This window comes from Leuciscus leuciscus, assembly GCF_965113295.1.
Source record: "Leuciscus leuciscus genome assembly, chromosome: 20".
Classification (NCBI taxonomy): domain Eukaryota; kingdom Metazoa; phylum Chordata; class Actinopteri; order Cypriniformes; family Leuciscidae; genus Leuciscus; species Leuciscus leuciscus.
Genome location: NC_138744.1, coordinates 11,169,794 through 11,190,476, shown reverse-complemented (window position 1 = coordinate 11,190,476; position 20,683 = coordinate 11,169,794). Strand labels below are relative to the sequence as shown.

The window sequence follows — 20,683 nt, the reverse complement described above, 5'->3', positions numbered from 1 at the left end:
ACTTCTCACAAAAGCTTTCCGCCCAATTCACAACACGTGCATGCACACATTCATTTCTAAACCTTGTTCTAATGTTGATGAATTCTAATTATTGTAAATGAGCGACCCTGTGCCCAAGGTTAGTAATTTACATAAAACACACCCAAACCAGCTCCATATTAGAGTTTTCCGCATATCCAGAGAATCTTATAGAGAGGTATGTCACTGAAGCAAAAGAGCAAAATAGGAAAAGAACAAAGACCTCAACGGATAATGAACAGGATGTTTTGCTGTTGGAGGTGGAAGCCAGGAAAGGTGTGCTGTTCAAAAGTGTGTCCACAGGGATGTGGTAACGAAAAGCGTTAATGTGTTAACCGTTAAGTTAAAAAAAGCGGTTTGATATAAAGTTTGATGCAAAAAGAAATATGAGCTATGGGCTATGGCCCTCGTGTGTGTGTGTAAATTTGTCCGGTTCTTTTCCCCCATGTTATTAAGGCCACCGAACTTATACACAGTTATGTGAGACAGTGTATATAAATATATGAGATTGCTTAATTATTTGCGCAAGAATTAATATTCACTAGCTACGCCTTTGCCATTCCATGACGTCACAACATGTCCATATGCACACCTCCATAACTGTCCCACCACTTTTTATAACATAGTGACACCTATTCATATGTCGCCAGCATATATGTGGCTTCATATTTATTCAATTATACTTTGTAGCTACACTTCTTGGAATTTCTATCAGTTCCTCATAAAGCCCTAAGGTCCTTCACCTTCCTTCCATTACCATTCGTTCTTTTTTCTCTTTATCTCATTCTGCTTTCCACTGCCATCTGCCTTTTCACTCTCCGATGTCTCTTTCACCGCACAGCGCAAGCCTTGACTGAAAGAGTAAACTGCTCTTTCAGAAAGAGAGTGAGAGAGAGGGCCAGAGCATCTGCCCGCCTGTCTGTCTCTGCTCCTATTGGCCCTCATTTATCAATCTTGCGTAGAAACGGGCGTATATGTTGGCGTAAGATTATGCTTACACTCCTCTCGCCGCCTGATTTATGAAGCTGTGCGTACCTTTGAAATCCAGGTGTACGCAATACCTGACCTTGATAAATGCCGCGGCTGAAAACGATCGTCATTAGAATAACACGCCCCTATATATTCAAGTCTCCGCTTCCCCCACGCCCTCATTTTACGCCATGGACACACGGAAGACGGCAAAGAAGAGATACTTCTTTGAGAAAGAGAAAGCGAAACCAGGGAAGTGGAAAGAAACAAAATTGATTTCTAGATTTTTATTATTAATGACACTTATTGTTATTTAGAAGAAGAATGTCGTTATTATTATTATTTGTATTATTAGGCTATTATTATTTAAAAGAAGAATGTCATTTTTATTATTTTGTCAGTCTGAATAATTTTGTTGGTCATTGAAAGCCTTTCATTACTGAACCCAGTCCGTGCACACCTGCCGGGCCTAACCCTGGCCTAACCATCGTTTCAAAGAATAGTACAACGGCGAGCGCGTCGAGTATAAACGCCTCGTCCGTTTGGGGAGGTGCGCGCGCAGTCTGCGGAGACTCGCGCTGCGGAGCCAGGCGAAAGTATTTAACAAGGCTTGAAACGTCAGGTAAAGCGCACAGGCTCGCAACTGAAGGAATACATATGCCTACAATTCAAATGCTTTGGTAAAGTCACACAACTTAAACATTGAAGTCCATGTTGCACAAAAATAAACACTGAAGTTTATAATTAGCCTACTATGTTGTTTTTTTTTTTTTTACAGTGGGTCATAATATATCATATATTTTAGTTTGTCAGTGCGTTTTGTGGTGTTAGGAATTGTTTTTCTGCGCATTCCCGCACTCAAAACGTGCGTACACCACCTCCTGAGCTGGCGTAGGATTTGAGCGTGCCGTACGCCAACGTTCATATTGATAAATCTCAAAGTCACCGTGGTTTTGGGTGTACGCCAGGTGTACGCTGGAAATTTGGTGTACGCACTTTTGATAAATGAGGGCCAATGTGAGCCTGAGGGTGTGATAATGGTGATAAGTGGAAGCAGGATGGCTTTGAGTGCAATAGGTGGTCAGCTGTGGGAATGAGCTCCTCAGAAAATTGTTAAAATTCAAGGTTTTACTGTTTATGTAGGTTAAATATAATGCAGACCCTGCATTTAGATCTTTCAACAATGCAAGTAGTCAGTAGTGCAGTAATCAGATGCTTGCTTCTCACCTCATTGCCATGGACCATCAGGTGGTGAGTGGTGACCAAAGCCTTGAAGACCACAATCCAGCTAGCATTCCCTGCTCTCTCAAACAGGGTATCAGCCATCTGGGGAACATTGACATTGGACTCCTGGGTTGCCTGGATCAAGTCTGTGAGGGAATATGAAATGCAAATTAAAGAGCTTGAACTCATAACAGCTCCTGAAGTGGGCACAACACAGATCAGGACATCAGGGTAAGAGTAACACACAATCTTGCTAGCATATCAAACATTTTCTCTTAAAAAGACATTTAGGTTCAGAAGGCAAAATGATGAGAGAGTTCACAAATCTCTTGAATCGATTGTTATTAGAATTCTCATTATAGCTATGGTTGTGGACATATAGTATCCGCAAAGAACAGCCTAAACTCAATAATCCAGATATGAAAAGGAAAAGAACAGGTGATTAATATTACAGCACTGTCATAACTTTGAATAATGCAGTGTGATGGGAACTCTGTGGTGCGCCAGTGCATGACAAAACGGCTCTTTTGACTTGTCATTCAGCGTGACATCTGACAATGCAGCAAAATATGCTAAAAGAAAGCAATAAAGAGACATGAGAGAGAGGTAGAACGTGAAAAAGAATACATAGATTACTATGTCTATAGACGATAGACTGTTGACAGACAGCTGGATATTTAGATAGACATAAAGACTGATACAGTAGACAGATAGATAGTTAGAGAGACAGGTAGACAGAGAAACAGTAAGATAGACAGACATACTGACCATCAGACACACAGTTAGACAGACAAAAAACAGAGGCAGAGAGGTAGACGAATGGATAGTTAGTTAAACAGATTGATAGACAGATTATGAGATGTCTGTCTGTCAAACTATCTATCTGTCTAGAGTAGACCGACATAGTTAGACACATTGTTCAACAGACCAGATAGTTAAGTAGATCTTTCTCTTCTCTCTGTCCCTCTCTTTCTCTTTCTATCACACCTTCACTACAGAAGGAGCACACACACACAAAGCAGCCTGCTCTCCTCCTACAGACCACATGTATACCATCCATCCTAAACCATGAACTATACATCAAAACACACTTCCTGAAACCACAGTCTAGGTTCAAGTATTATTTTTACATACTGACAAGCACTATAACCATGTCTCAATAATTCCGATATAATTTTATATATGATAATAAGACATGTTGGAACAATGACTTGCAGTCTCATCTCTCATCACATAGGAAATAATATTATAGGGTGGAAATACACCAGGCTATGGCATCCCACGGTATATTTCCAGCCTATAATATTATTATAGTCAAGGTGACTATTATTATGACTGAAAGAGGAAGGGTACACACACATTCATGTACAGTACAAGATGACCACAGATTATATAACATAAGTTACATAACCACAGAGTCCACACAATAATAGCCCTCCCTCTAAAAGGCTTAAAAGTCCTAGTTTGGTACCTTGAAGCATTTCACCACAGCCTTATGGGATGAAATTGGAGGTCAAAACCTCCATGATATGTCATCTGAACTAAATTTTAAAAAATTGTTCTAGTTCTTTTGATCATAATATTACATTAATACTTCATTTTTTGTACTGTTCACCAGAATCCTGAAACAATATATATATATTGTGGTTTCCACAAAAACATTAAGCAACTGGTTTCAACTTTGAAATTATTTGAAAGCACCAAATCAGGATATTAGAATGATTTCTGAAGAATCATGTGATACTGTACAGTAATGGTTGCTGAAAATTAAGCTTTGCCATCAAAGGAATAAATTACTTTATAAAATATAATAAAATAGAAAACAGTTGTTTTAAAAAAAACTTAATGAAATATTACCGTTTTACTATATTTTTGTTCAAATAAACCAGCATTGGTGGGCGTAAGAAACTTACATTTTATAACATTTTAAAAATCTTCCCAAGGCCACACTTTTGAACGATAGCGTATAAGGGATGTGTTCCTTCACGTCATTTTCTGTAGTGTTCAATGCCTTTGGTTGGTTCAGTCTCATAAACTTTGTTAGACATAAACTTTGTCTCGTCTGAGTTGCAGAATCGATGCATGAGGCAGAACATCTACTGATGTGCCGGGCATTTTATGTACTTATTGAGGCATTCATAGGGGATTATGAAGCAAGGCTGTGCTTAAAACAAACTATAAACACATATAAAAGTTTGAGTTTTGTGCAGTAGGATTTCAGAGGACACAGTATCTCTGACTTAGTCTTCGCTTCCTAAATTATTTATGGAGAGTGATAAAAGGCTGTGAGTGGAGAATCAGTAGTGGAGTCAGATATGACACATCTCACTGTTCTCAATACACGGCTGGAATGCTTACACAAAATCCAGAATAACCAAACAAATAAACAACTTGCTAAGACGAAGCGCTGTACACAATACACAAATGGTATCAGAGCACAGCAGTCTACATATATATAGCAGGCTAGAAAACTACCCTGCAGCCTCATGGCCTCTGCTGTGCTCCCCAAATATCGACCACCAACTTGACCCGAAGGCCACTTTCCCTGTTCAATAACAGGACCAAATTACAGTATCGGTAGCAGATCCATGGGCCACACACACACTTTGGTTTTTCTATCATGGTGGGACTTTTCATTGACTTCTATTGTTTTTTATTTTTTTATTATTGAGCTAATGGTGTTTTCTATCCCCTACCCCTGAACCAGTGCTTCCTACGACATTTGTAACTGATGTCAAAGTCGAAGTCAATATTCAAAGTCTATCCTACACAGGCTATGATTTTTGCTAAAATTATAACAAAAAAGACAAGCTTGTTTTTAAACAACCTTTGAATAAGATCTAATTTATATTAAATTATTTATCAAATAATTATATTTATCTTAAGATTTTTTTAAATGCATAGTTCATTTTGAAAGAAAACAATTGTAAAAAAATATATATATATTTTCTTGATGCCATAAAAGATTCTTCGCAACTGCAACTCGGCCTTTACAGGAAACATGGAATAAATAAATAAATACATTTGGCAATAAAATAATTGTATTGCTGAGAAGACGAAAGAAAAATATGACTGCAATAAAAAGAAAACTGTCAAGGTGCCTGTAAAGTTTCAGACATTTCTGCAAAGTTAGAAATACATTGCATATATTTTTAACTGATTATGCATTTTATTTTTTAATCATTTAAAAACATTATGTGGCCCCCTTTAAAGTTCAGCCTAGTTCATATAATGTAGGGCAAACCTGACCCACCCCCACACACACATATTAAACATTTATTTATCCACTTGTACCAAAAACTTACAAAAAGAAAGCTGCTGAGAACAAGAAGTCAATAACTCTCAGTATACACATATAAAAACAGTAAATATTTTTTGTTTATTAATTTTTCACTGGTTTGTAAAATAGAGGTGAATCCCTAGTTCACATTTTAATCAGCCAACTTAGGCTTAAAACAAATAAAATCCCAAATTCATAACAGTCTGGTCTGTGTTCATAGTTCACACCCTATGCACTGAACAGCTTCAGTTGCGCATAAAGTGACCATTAGCGGCAGAGAAAGCCATAGAACATGCACTTTAGACATTCAATTAACCTTGTGAGGTGCCATTACAAAAGCATTTTCACCCAGACTGTAAATGCCATTGTGGAGTAATTGCATCATGCATTTATGCACGCTGAGATCGCTTCTACAAACAAGGCACCGAAATTCCGTATCATGCCATGTGTTAAAATGCACCGAACGGTCCGTCTCTGAGACGGTAATTTCACTCCTCTAAAGACACGAGTAGGAGGGGAGACAGACATGCTTAAACCGCCTGTTTCCCTGGCAACTGCAGCACTTGGTCTGGTGTCAGGAAACCAGGTCTCCTTTGTTGAATATTAAGACACGGCAACATTTAATTAAGCAATGTACGCTGCCATGGAGCGAGACAAGAGGCCAGTTAAAAATCAGTTAACACTGAGAGTCCTCCTAATAGAACAGCTAATGAGTGTACAAGAAATCCACTTGATCTAACAGCATGAGTATACAGACAACTTCAAACAGCAGTTCTGATTCGGGTTGTGACTCAACACAATGTGACATTATGCGCAAAATACTCTTGAACTTAATGAAGACACTTTAGTTTGAAGGGCAGACCATTCAATGGGTGATTGACATTTAATCATAAAAAGATCATAAATAAGATATTAATATCATATACATTGTTTGGAGATAGAATTTTAAGAACCGTTCAGTAAGTTCATTACCTATCAAAATGTGTTATTTGTAAAATGTTTAATTTAAGGTTATTTTAAATAAAACTATTAATAGCAAGTAGAGCCCGACCGATATATCGGCCGGCCGATATGAGCTAATTGCATTTAAATCGGCATCGGCGTTTATAACGGCCGATGAAACATGAGAAACAGAGTCTCATGCTTCACTCATGTTATGAGTGTTGCATAGTTTGCCCACCAGAGGGAGGTCTGCAACTCCCCAGTTGACAACAGTGCCAGAAATCCACTAACGTTACAGAAGAAAGCTATCAGCCAAGCCAGTGGCAGAGCATTACACCCGGCATGGAGATGTACTGTTTTGACGGTGAGTCTGTCGTTCGTCATGTGAAATGATTGTAGATTTAGTTCATACACTGTATATAAAAACGGTGTGGTAGTTCTAGCTAACGGTCCTATCATTCAGGGATGCAAACAGCGCGCTTCTCGGCGCCTCCCGCTTTTTTCACGTCAGTTTGGGTGACTTGGGTCTGAGAGCGTCTGATTATAATTTCACAAAGTCATCTGAAGCCATTCCATAGCTTAATGTGAGGGACAGAAGTGTATTTACATCATTAAATTAAAGTTTACGGAAACTCGTTTTCCCTCCTCTGCGGCTGTCAATCATTCTCCATTCAGTATTCAAACAGCGCGCGCGCCTCGTCCGGTTACAGCAGGATGCACGGTAAAACTCTCTCCAATGTGCGCAAGTGCGCATTTAAAAGTTCACATTATAATGTCGGGCGGTGGCCGGTAGTAAATGTGCTTTAGAAATAAACGGAACTTGATAATGTGAATATATCATATTCAAATTATAATGTGAACAAAATGCGCACTTGTGCAGCGCTGCACACTGTGACTCCATGTTGCTTTGAGCACATCATTCTGCACCAGCGATGCGCATACGCGCTTTGTGCGCTCTGTTTTGAAGCGTTTCATATTATCATGGTTTTGCGCACTGAAAGATTATTAAAAGCCTTTATTTTTATACCTAGCCTGCACAATACATTTAAAATAAGCATTATTTAATTGTATATTATTTATGTGTAGTGTAGGCTATATAAATATACACTTCTGAATTCTTGACATTCATATATTAAAAAATTTTGAAATGTATGATTGCCTGATTGAATTTTATAAGAGTACTAATAGTAATTTGTTTTTATTAACATATTTAGATTTGATAAAATTACTGTGCAGATTTTCTCAAGAATTACTTTTTGCTGCTGATTTATACACTCACTAAGTTTAATAAAAATACATAATACATTTATGTAATATTTAAAGGTGTTAACTGTAATCTTACACTGCAAAATGATAATTTACAAAGGATTAAATTCATCACAATTATGTAAGTATCTTGATTTTTGCCACGGGGCGAGGGCTTCGATAACCTCTCTCTTTTTTGACCATACATGTGTTTGCATCCCTGCTTCTGGAAAATGGTTTATACAGTCCACATACATAGAACAGAGAGATATTTTGCTATTGAATGTTGTGTAAGTGCAGTTTATAGGAAATGGGTCTAATATCCAGTTTATTTTCAAAATCAAAATATCGGCTTATAAATCGGCTCTTTTCGAGTTAATATCGGCATCGGCCCCCAAAAATCCATATCGGTCGGGCTCTAATAGCAAGTAGAAATACAAGATTATAACATGAAAATGACCAATATATTGATACTAACACACACACACATATTTGATTTAAATAAGGACACGCTATTAAAATACACCTTAAACTTTTTTAATGCAAATTATATATATATAAACTATATATAATTGGCAAAACGTTTTTTTTATTAAAATACTTATTGTTTTTGTTGTGTTTGACCCATGCAACCTTAAAGTAATAAGCTTATGACACAAAATTTTAGATACAGGGAAATTTCACAATTTTCGATTCCAATTTTTATACCACAGCAAAAACTACTAGCCTATCTAACATAGCTAAATCTCAAATATTATTAAACAGCCAGTTATAAAATAAGAACAAATAATAGCAATAGCAAAAATAAATACAATAGAGCAAAGATTCAAATGATATAAACAGTGATTTTCAGGAAGGTCTAACAGTAGTTTTCAGGTACAGTAATTGAATAAAGTAATTAAATGTAAAATAACACTGCAAAGTCTTCACTGTATAAATTAAATATATATTAATCCTTATTGAAGTTACAAAAGTTATTCAGTCAAGAACCATGAGTGATTTTTTTTCTTTGTCCTTTGTTGTTTGATTAACATTAACAGCACAGAGCGGGTTTATTAGTTCTGAACTGTTTACGTTCACTTAAGGCCACCCATGTCCACACTAATACGTTTTTGTTTGAAAACGTATATTTTTCTCTCCGTTTTGGCCTTCCGTCCACACTGAGACAGCGTTTTTATTCATTTAAATGTAGCTTTTTTTGAAAACGCACTCCAAAGTGGATACATTTGAAAACGCCGTTTTCATGTTGTAGTGTGGACTGTGAAACCGGTGGTATTTAAAAACGATGACGTAAATTTTGTCATGTGACGCATATTGTACCAATAGATATTCATGTTTATACCAGTATTGTGCCTGTTATGTGCTATTCACTTTCACACTGTTGCTAAAAATATTCTACATTGCACACTCTTCATATCACAGTCCTGCAAAGATGACAGAATTTACTCATATTTGCTGTCCTGCGGCAATACATGAGAGCAGTTTCGTTTTAGACCAAACATATGGTGACTGCGTGCGACCTGGACCGCATCAGTGAATGGTAAGATATTTTACTAAATAAAATGATCCTGTCAGAAGAATTGCGCGATAACTTCATTACTTAGGCTATTTTTCCATCTGAATCAAATCAGTGATCTTTTGTGGGGTTTTACGCATGCGCAGTAAGGTGAATTTAGCGTTTTTTAAAAAGCTAGTGTGGACGGAGAGCGTTTATAAACGAAAACGCCATTTTCAAATGTATCCAGATTAATGTAGACGTAGCCTAAGGCATAAATGACTGTTTACGAGGATACTAGGATAGTCGCCAAGACTGGCATTTTGACAATTTTGGGTGAATTTGTCCATTCAAACACAAGACGACGCGAAGAGAACTGAGTTCACTTCAGTTTTCACACGCTGTCTGAGGGTGTGTTCACACTTGCCATGTTTGGTTCAATTAAAACGAACCCTAATGCGATTGCTCTGTTAGTGCGGTTCATTTGAACCAGTTCAAGTGTAAACGCTGCCATCTGAACCCTGGTACACAATGCACATCAAACAAGCGGACAAAGATCGCTGAAAGAATGGGTTTCGGTTCGCTTCCAAATTAACTCTGGTGCGGTTCGAATGAAATATGAACACGGGCCATAGGCATGTAAACGACATGTCACAAAGATGCGACCCCAAAAAGGACAGAATGCTCAAGCATAACTATTTTTTTCTCATCATAGTTGCAATGTTGCCCATCAAAATTCGGTACAGGCAAAAAACGTGTCTCCTCGTAGCAAATTTTCATTTGTGTGTGTGACGTAGGGATTCCTGACACTGTTTTGACTCCTTTACACATTTTATAAGCTCTTAACGAGTTCTCAGCTGGTCAAAATACCATCATACTGTATGTTGGCTACACACATACAACAAGTGCATTTAGCCCAGCACACAGCATTGTTTTTGATCTTTGATTTTGGATTTTAAGTTCTGCCACGAAATATACGTTAAAAGCCGACCAATCAGGTACTGAACATATCCCTATGCCGTTAGTTTGGCATCTTTAGGTTTATTGTTAAAATGCCTATGTGAACACTAAGCGGACCAGGACTAAATTATTATTATTATTATTATTATTATTATTTTTGGTCCGGACGAAACGAACCAAACTAAAAGTGTGAACACACCCTGAGAAGTGACATTCTGAGCTCATGCCTCAGATGTGTGCGCACACAAACTTCTCACACAGCATGCGAGTACCAAATAGAATTATCTTTCGCGTCTTCTTGCGCTTGAATATTTAAACTAGCAAGGCTTAAAAACACGTGCAAATGATAAACTTTCATGACGATGCAGCACTGGCCCAATGTCCGTCAACTGTCCCGAGCGTTGTTCACGCTGGCCCAGGGCCATCTTTATTGTCAAGCCCTGCACTCACTTGATTGTTCCCATGTGTATCTTTAGACAGTACTTTTAATTATGAACAAGAACTCACCAATCAATACCTGGTTACACTGAACGATGCTAGACACAGGGCAATGTAAAGATATAGGCTAACAATACACAAGAGCAAACCTGATAACAGGACAGCTGAACAGGAACCAATCATTCACAGCCCACAAATTTCTAAATTAAAGACTACATGAGAACACAATAAAGACACAAAAACGGCATACTAATAATCAGAAAATGTATATTCTAATAATTAAATGCACAATCTGATACTACAAACAGTCACACTACAGCTCCTAGTATTGGAGTACTACAATGTATAGTGCTTGTGTAGTGTTACACAGCATGCTCTGACTGTGACTTGGTGAGTTCTGACCAGGTTTGAGTCCAGTTACTTGCAGAGAATGTAAAATTAAGTGAAACGGACTTGTAAGCGCATTCTTTGTTAGTTATAGAACCCGAATTGTAATATTACATTTGTGGATCATGTGAGTTACCATTGTTGAATTCTCTAGTGCCAGAAGCTATATTTTATCTGTATTATTTTGTGATATCACAAAAAATTATTTGAGAAATTACTGGATGTCACAGGATGCTTTTGTAATATATATTTTCAATTAAATTTCATGTGACAGTTGTTTAGAGTCCCATTGTAAACCTGTACAATGATGTGGCCAGCTAGAAATGTCATGCTAATCTTAGCATGCTAAATTGCATTAGCCTACGCTCTCCACTTTGCCTTTCATAACAAGTGATTATATCCTTATGTGCTAGCCTTTAAATAACATTAATGGTGTATTTATCTTGTTGATTTAGACCAGTTTTAATATTTTTGCATATATTTACCAACATTCCCCTTGTCCAAAGATCCTATGCAACTAGCTACTTGTTTTTACAGAAATAACAATTTCGCCAAGTCCATTCAACAGAGCTATGCAAACTGATGAGCATGTTAAAATGAATGACTGTTTTAAGGTAGAGTGTTTAAGTAACATGAGAGCTGAATGAGTGTGCTGAATATGTGTGTGTTTGAGAGCAAAAACAGCCCTATTCCGCTGCACATGAATGGAGCATGAAAAGCTCTCTTTATTTATAGTCCTATCCCTGGAGCAAAAAAAAAACTAAACTGAGAGATTGCCCATGTGCCCTCACTGGCAAGCAGCGTGGCGACATTGCATCCAAGAAGAAACCAGCGTAAACCAGCCTGTACAGGAGAATATCTTCCTTTCTGTAGTGCAGACGTGAGCTTATATCATGCTTATATATCATGCTAATATATTAATGATTAAAGCAATCGTTAGAAAACCTAACAACCATTGAAGGCAATATTTTCACATTTTACAAATACTTATGTAAATCACCCTTAACTTGAAGCATGATTCTCATTACAAGACAATTTGCTAATAATGTTGAAAAACACTCTAATAACAAGCCTGCTCTTTAGCAACCATATAAAAATCAATAGTTTACTGTATGACAGATTTTGCTTAATGTGTTGAAGTGTGATTCAATTAAAAGATTTTTGCATTAAAATCAATCCAAATGGACCCTATTTATCATTCATACTGGATAAAATCAAGTCTTGCCCTACATTTTTATTTCCACTCTGAAATGCATAAAATAATCAATCTAAATAATGTCGGCACACTTATGCTACCAAAATAATTTTTTTTATCTTTTCTCAAAAAATACTTTATCACACTAAACTGTGTTCAAAACGTCTCATCTTTTTGGAGAGAAGATTAATCAACATTTTAGGGAGCAACAGTGTGTCGACATCATTTATATATTTTAGTTTTGTGCACCTGTATTTATGGATGCACCAATATTATTAGCAACCTGGCCGATACCGATAAGTCAATAATTATTTACATTTTAAGGCCAATAATCAATAAATGCACAATATAAAATATATTAAAATTAATTTGTCTAAATAAACAAAAAAATAAAACACAAAAAAAATCTATCATTTTAAATGCTACAAGTGAATTTAGGCAATAGGCATCACAACATTATATTATGCAATATGAAAAAGGGATATTTATTTTGAGGCTTGCTACAGATTGTTTAAAAGTGTTATTAAATTTTTTTTATTTATTTTTTAAGATGATCTTTAAGGGAGTGTAAATGTAAAGGTTATCTAAATATAAAAGTAGAGGGAATGAGTATAAACAATTAAATGCAATATCGAACAATAAATGAAACAAATGGGGATGTATCATACATCCTTACCTGTATTATTTATTTTTGGATGTGTGTAACATTTACTTACTCCTGAAAGGAGCCAGTGTACAGAAGCAAAATGGCTTGCAAACACATTTTATGTTGACTGAGCATCTCAACATCAGATAAACATGAATGTGCTATTATAATCTCAGTGCTCTATTTGACCTCTCCAACTATTCTGTAGTCCCTTGCCCTATTCTAACCCCCTTCCCCTTTGGAAAAACCTAATCTCAATCTCCAGCATGACACGTAGAATCTCAATCTGTTTTGACTTCTCTAATGTGAGAATCAGTAGAATCCTGTGTGGCCTAATCTCTAATGGCAGACCTGGTCCAGACCCTTGCACCCTGCTCTGTCTCTTAAAGGCTCCTGGGGGCCCGGCGGACAGATTACACAGGAAACAAATCTCTCTTGCATTATTCATGGCACAGCGTTGTACTAACAGCACCCATTGATGCCATGTACACTACTGCCAGTGTGATTGTAGCCTAATTAACCAGGCGACAAATTTAGCACTTTCACCAATAAGCAAACAGCACTACAAACATCTGCGCAATGAATGGACAGAAGAGCATCTCTCTCTCGCTACACTCGAATGCAAATATGTGCGTGTGCTTGTAAGAGCAGCATAAATGACTCATTTCAAAATTTTAAATTAGCACACACAATGACTAATGCACAGTGAATACTGCTTCAAGGACGCAGTGACCTCTAAGTCAGCTGTGTGTGGGGGGAAGGGTGCTGGAAAAATGAGAAATGACAGAATATAAGAATAGACGGAGGTGTTAGTTCAGTTTTTGAGGGGGTGTCCCTGTCCAAGGTGCTGAAAACACTCTGCCACTATGCTTTGTCGTGATTGGCCGAAATGCGCATTTTGATACTGTGACATCACAGCAATGCTGATTTCTCTTGCTGAGTGACATCAGTGCCGCACAGCTTTCACCCTCTTACTTTCACACACTGCAGACAGAGTATCGCCAACACTGCACCATTTGATTTGTAGAAAGAGATAGAGAGAAAGAGCGAGCTAGAGAGAGACAAACAAGAAGAGATAAAAAGAAAGAAAAAGAGAAGGATAGAGTGAGACTGATTCACAGAGACACACTTAAAAATGCATTTTAAGCCAGGGATGCATTATTTTCTCTGGAATTATGTGGCGATTTTGTAAGCTAATGTAAGTTTTACTTATTAAGCTGTAAGAGAAGCTCCTTAAATCAGCACTTTGGTTGAAATGACACCCTGGTGGCCTCAATAGACTTTTTTCATTTTTCTTGTGACACTCAGATGAATGATTTCCTCCTCAAGTCCCTCCCGTTTAGCTGCGAGTCAGTCATATATCTCCCTACGGCCTTTAGACAAAATGTATCTTTATCATTATACTGCTGATGTTTGAAACTTGAGTTTGAAGCGTGAGTTTGAGCTTGACACTCTGCCCAGTTTGTCTCACCCCAAATGGACATTCTACCCTCAGTCACCAAATATAGCATCAACAAAGACTGCCGAACCAGATGTCTATGAATATGTTTCATTCCTTGATTGTTTGACTCGTCTAGCACTGGGACTTTTCCCAGTTTGTGTTTGTCACCATTATTTTCAGTTTAGCTTTAGTTTCATTTTCCTTAACTTTGAATTTGTTTCTCTTCTGTTACCTGTTTCGTGTGTTCTAGTTTCCCGCCACTAATCTGTTTTCATGGGTATTCATTTAAAGAGTACACCTGTCTGTAATCAGTTCATTGTATCTGTGCATTTAAGTTCCTGTTTAATTCACATTCATTGTCTGGTTTTTTCCGTGTGTTTAAGCTTGTACACTGTCTCGCATTTGTGGATTAAATAACTTTGTTTGACTTTGTTTAAATAAAAACACTTCTAATTGAATCTTCTTCATCGTCTTTGGACTGAAACTTGACAGTATTACTGTGCCTTTGTGCGTTTTTGTCAGTCTGTCCATTATTGGTGGTGATGGTTTAGTGACTCTGTAGGTTACACCAGTATATGGTGACAAGTGACTGTCTTCATGAGTAATTCATTGGAATCATTCATTCAACCAATTTGTTTAAATTCTGAATCATTTGGGAAAGAAACAAGTGGCTGTCTTTTTAGGTCGTTGAATCATTCACTCAATCGATATGTTCACAAACATTGGCTGTGTCCAAACTTCTGTCCACACTAAAATCATTTATGAGGCAGCATAATATTTAAAGATCTACAGCAAAATAGAGAGAGCTTTGGTGATAACTAAGTAAATATTTAATAACTACAATTACATCGAAATTGGAACAATTTGGTCCAAAATGTACATTTAAACACAAACTGAGCACCTACCACAACTTTCAGAAGCCATCTACAGTATATATATTTTTTTAGCTCAACTGTCATGGAATGGAATGCACAGGATTCTGGGATATCAAAGCCAGTGAACGTCACATTTATGCTGCCTTAAAAAAAAAATCGACCAGATAAACAATAGCTCAGAAGACAGGATAACACGAACATTGGATTCGGACGTGCCTTGTTACCTTCATAAGCTACATGTTTCAGCTTTTGGCCGCAGCCATTGATTCATTCAACTGAACTTTTTGCGAAATCTGCATGGGGAAATGTTTCGCCCTCACATGAAATTCTCCATGATGGCATGGATTCCTATCAGGGGCAATTCTAGGATTTCAATATCATGGGGGCTCAGCCCCCAATGAGGGCATGATAAAAAATAAAAAAAACATTTAATATATCTTTTGCATACTAGGCAGGAACAATACATACAGTTGGTTCTATGCTACTTAATTTGTATCTATCATTTTAACTAACCAGATCATAGGCTATTTATTTAATATTAATTTAGTATACAGTATAAACAAAACCTTATATTACTGTAATTGCCTAGATTAGCAAAATAGTTTATTTGCCCTATGTTAAACCATTCCTTTTTTGTTTTCCATTTAAAAAACATAACAACAGCACATTAATCTATATAAATTTGCCACTTCTATAATTCAGTGACATCAAAAACCACACATCCCTTTACTCTATAAGCCTAATAAATGTGTCACAATCAACTGTTGGGTCATTATTTATAACTCCATGTGATGTTTTTCGGTCATAGGCAGTTTAAATGAGTGCATTGACTGAGTGCTGTCTGTCACTGATTGTGTCTTTAATCATTTCTGTGCACGACTGCATGTTAATCTAATGCACACATCCACAATTATCCATTAAATTTAAAATAAATACAAATTTGGAATTAATATAAGTATGTCTTCTTCACTGGAGGAAAACACGCTGAATAACACAGACTAAAAGACGGGGAGGAGCTGAAACCCGCCACCGTTTTCATGTGAAATTTAAAGGGGACTGAGGCGATTACAGATTACGGAGCTAATCACAAAATATTTAGGAGGGATGGGTAGAAATTTAGGTCCACCTAAAAATGGCCTAGTGATGCAACCTGATTCCTCTTGAAATGACTGGATTTCGACAATGAAAATTCGTTGAACAACATTAATCAGTGGAACGTCCATAGTTAATGCAATGAACTACACTTGTGGTCACTGCTAGCACACCTGTGTGAACTTGAGGGGAAATTGCTTGATGCATTCACTAAAATCAACTCGGGACCAGTTGGAAAGACGTACTTGCAAGGTAGTAAGTTCTTTTCAGTAGAAGTGAGAAAAGCTCTAGCATATTTTTTTTGTTCGCAGATGCGTTGTTTATATTCCATTATCTAATGCAGTGACACTCAAGATCATTTTAGTGTCACTTAAATGCTATTATTCTGTTTGGATCATGGCTACTGCTGCTTCTGGAATGACAGTTCCAAACACAAGCCTGATACAAGGAAGCCTATAGTATCCCTGAAATATGTTGGAGAAAAAAACATCTGTGCAGTTTTCCCAGTCACACGACATAAAATTGAGGCGATGCAATGTTTAAACATCCTAGTGGGGGGTTGGAAATGTCAGAAATGAGGTGAAACAAGAAGTGTCTTTATCAGACGTTTCCTCCGTCCTCAAAAAATTGAATGAAAAAGTAATCCACAGTACAAAAAAACACCACGAATGTTATGAAATATGACATTAAAAGTGTATAAATCGATGATTTTTAAGTGACACTGTCCAACGGTGACACCATCGGTTAAAGTTACGTTGAGAAGCAGCATCTCCTCGCCTCCCCTGAGCGCACTGAGTTTTAAGAGACCCCCTAAAGTGTTTTTGGTGATGGGCAATTGAGAATGAATGGGGGAAAGTCACGTTGTCTGACTGAATAATTGTGTTAATGTGATAATTCATTAAAAAGTAAGTGAACAACTGAACTCACCCACTTAGATATCACCGCTTTGTCACAGCACATTCAAACTTGAAATGTGAACTAATGAGTCAGCACATTAAAAAGATTGCTGGCATGTCGGCTGAATGCTGAGTGCTGCATACAAAATAATACTGAATGGGTTAAAAACTATAAATAAACAGAATAAATATTCATCACAGTAAGATTACATGGATGAAAACCAAAGAAAGGTTTTTCAACCATGCGAATTTGTCCTGAGCCTTGCAGCTGAATTGCTTATCTCTGCTTTAATTGACGTGTTCTGATTACCCATGCTCCTCTGAGACAGATGTGGGAGTGTCACAGTGCTTAGGACACCTGCCACAAACACAGATTCTTTTGTGATGCTGATCAGGACTGTTTGAAAGCTATTGATTTAAGAACCATGATTCAGAGAGATTTATGTGCCATATTTCAATGAGACACTGTTTACATTTCAGCATGAGCCAACAGTAAAATCTTTTCAAATACTAGCTATATCTACTTTCGATATCACATGCAACTTTTGTTGAATTTTGCAGATTGTTTGTCTGTTTGTGTCCAATTTCTACCAATTATTTTTACAACTAGAGGTCAGAGTAAACAACATGCATATTTGTTAATCTACATGACACACAATAAGACATTGAGTTTTAAACTTTCATAGAAAATCAAAGGGGTTGAATGTCGGTATCAAATGCTCCACTTAATGTTCTTGGTGACATCCTCACCTTTGACCTACAGAGGCATGTATAATTCAGCAGAGGTGAATCTGAGAGGCAATGAAAGTGTACTGGAGCTGCCGAAACAATTCCCGGTCACATGCTACTCAACCTCATCTGGAGGTTGATTACTTTAGCCTTCGAGTGCACTTCCTATCATGCTATCAACACTGAGTAATGTACAGTAACTTATAGACTCAAAGTTAGTAGACAAAAGGTTCTAGAGCACATTTTATATATATATATATGTATATGGGTTAGTCTATTGGCTACAGCTGAAAATCTATATTGTCCTACCTATATTGCACATGATAGATAGATAGATAGATAGATAGATAGATAGATAGATAGATAGATAGATAGATAGAAAGATAGATAGATAGATAGATAGATAGATAGATAGATAGTGATATGTAGGCTACATTTTATAGATATACTGTAATTGTCTAATAGGTTTGCATATCTATCTACATATCGCTTAAAATGTCTATCATTTTCATATAGATAGATAGATAGATATAATGAAAATGCATTCCATTTCATACCAAATAAATGGCTTTCCAAACAAATGACTTGGAAGTGTGAGATAAAAGTCTGTTTCCTTTCAGGCCATACAGTGGACGGAAGCCATGTTCTCTGTTCATTCTGGTGTCTCTGCTTAGTGACAGACACGCTGTGAAATGAGGGCCCATTAGTCACAGAGCAATTTCACATCTCCATTCCACAATACTGACACCAAAAACAGCACCACAGACCTTTCTAACCAATCCAGTGGTGTTTGATGACCTTTGAGAAATGATGATGGGCAAAGTGGGCAAACCATTATCTGTATAGTTGAACAGATGGTGTAGGTATATTTCATAGACATAAACAAGGCAGAGAAATGTGTAATCTTAACCTGAACCAACTTACATTCGAGATGTTTCTTTTTAGGTGCAATCACCTCGTGCGTGGTCGCTTTACACACCGCACGAGCCACCTCGGATCCCGTGAGGCTGTACTGCGCCGCGGCGATGCGGTCCGTCAAAGTCTGACCCGACATCTTTCTTCTCTCGCGGAATCAAACGCCCTTACTCCCGTATAAAGAGACGCGTCGAGTTGCTCCAAAGCGTCCAAAAGGATGAGGCCCTTTAAAATGGATTCGAGGCCAAAATTTGCGATATCAATATGATGTTATTGTTATCCAGATGAAATCTTTAGCATTGATGATGAGCTATGGACATACCTAAGGTAATACTAAAACATACAGAGCTAGACTCCGTGTTTACTAAAATATAAATTTCAGGTCAACGCCTGCGCTGTGTATTCCCCTCGTGGGGATGCGGGAGATGCGTAACGACTATTTCAACCGCAAATAGTTATTAAAAAGAGATATCGGTGAGCTTGAATGTTATAAAAGACAATTTATATAAAGTACTAAAAGATTGTCCTCGTTATTTCCACTCTGTATTGGAAGAGGCTGTTAACGATGATGCTCGGCTCGAACAGTCGTCCTTCTCTCCTCCTCCAGATCAAGGATTAATCTTCCCGACAAACCCCGCTGGATGTGCAGTCACCCAAACCTTCAAACGGCTTGCGTTGTTCTCCTCATCTCTAAAAGACGCTCTCCCTACTTTTTATTCACCCTGAGGCTATGTCCAGTTTCGGACAATTGCTGAACAAGGAGGATGAAACGCAGCGATAACGGGAAGCCGTGGTCCCTGATGGACTCAATATTTATTTATTTTTCCTATCACTCCGCCCCCACGCATGAGTCAGGTCACACGTCATTAAAAACCCAGATGCGTTTTACTATCTGCGCCCCATGTTAATGTGCTGGTTTATTGCTATGGTAACCGGAGGTGGGGATTTTGATTCCTATTGATTTGGAGGATTGAATCTTTTCAGTCAGTCAGTTCACCCTTAAGATCCGTTCAGTGGCTGTTATTCGTGATTAAAAAAATTCTACAACAAAGGACTGTTCAAGAATGTTCGTATTCTTAAAGTTTCTCAACTGCTTGATATGGCCTTTTTTAGGCAATAAACACAACAATGCCACAAAAATTAAATTAACCCTCTGGTACTGGTCGCATGTCGGTCAAAAATGACCGATTTATTTTTTATTTATTTTTTTATTTTTTTTGGGGGAATTTTCTGCTACTAAATTGTATGCAGTAGTTAAAAGTTTAAATTTTACATTGTTATAAAATATGCACAAAAATTACATTTTCAGTTTTTGTATGAAATATATATTTTTCAAAACACATTTTAAGTCATGAAAATCAAAGCCATAAATCTAAACAAACTGTGTTCTATATTTGAGGTTGATATATCAAAATATGTGCTTTCAGTAAGAATTAGTTTGGGCGCAGTACCAAATGTTTCCAATAGATACAATTCATCTCCCATTAATTTCCAATGCAGTGGTTTAAAAAAAGAAATAAAATAAAATAATTCAGGACCATTTAACCTTTTCGAATCATGTCCATGATTTTTTTGTTCACACAGGAAGTGCCAAAACCTTTTCCAAGTTTCGTACCATTTACTTTTTTTTTTTTTTTTATCAGTCAGAACAGCACCAGAGGGTTAAATAAAAAATAATATGAATAATATACTTACGTCATTTTAATGGTGGTCTTTCATTTTTCATTCTATATTCATTTTATAAATTCATAATCCCCCCCATTCGATTATGGCTGTACTTTAGTTCAATTAGATCACCCTTTGAAGAAGAAAAACAGCTGTAGTGAAGTATATGGATTGGAACATGTCTGTTTTATTTCCCCTCTCTCTTAATTTAATGTTTTCCCATTATGGCTTTTATCATTTTTAAAGCAACATTACTTTTAACTATCCGCAT

The 20,683-nt window shown here is 37.1% G+C and overlaps 1 protein-coding gene across 2 annotated transcripts in view; it reads right to left on the bottom strand.

The window, feature by feature from the left end:
* The window catches only part of snap91a (synaptosome associated protein 91a), a 44,415-nt gene extending 24,578 nt beyond the window's left edge, over positions 1-19,837 (bottom strand). Inside the window, exons 1-3 of one of the 2 annotated variants that reach the window (XR_014200582.1) lie at positions 19,070-19,836; positions 18,757-18,972; positions 2,215-2,357 (exon numbers count right to left, since the gene is read on the bottom strand). Coding sequence is in view for 1 of the 2 variants with exons in the window: in XM_082149412.1 (XP_082005538.1) it covers positions 2,215-2,357; positions 18,757-18,886 (273 nt within the window). In the remaining variant the exon portion in view is untranslated. Of the gene's footprint in view, positions 1-2,214; positions 2,358-18,756 lie in introns of both variants that reach the window. The other variant, XM_082149412.1, reaches the window with a different exon arrangement.
* Between the last annotated feature and the right edge of the window lie 846 nt (positions 19,838-20,683).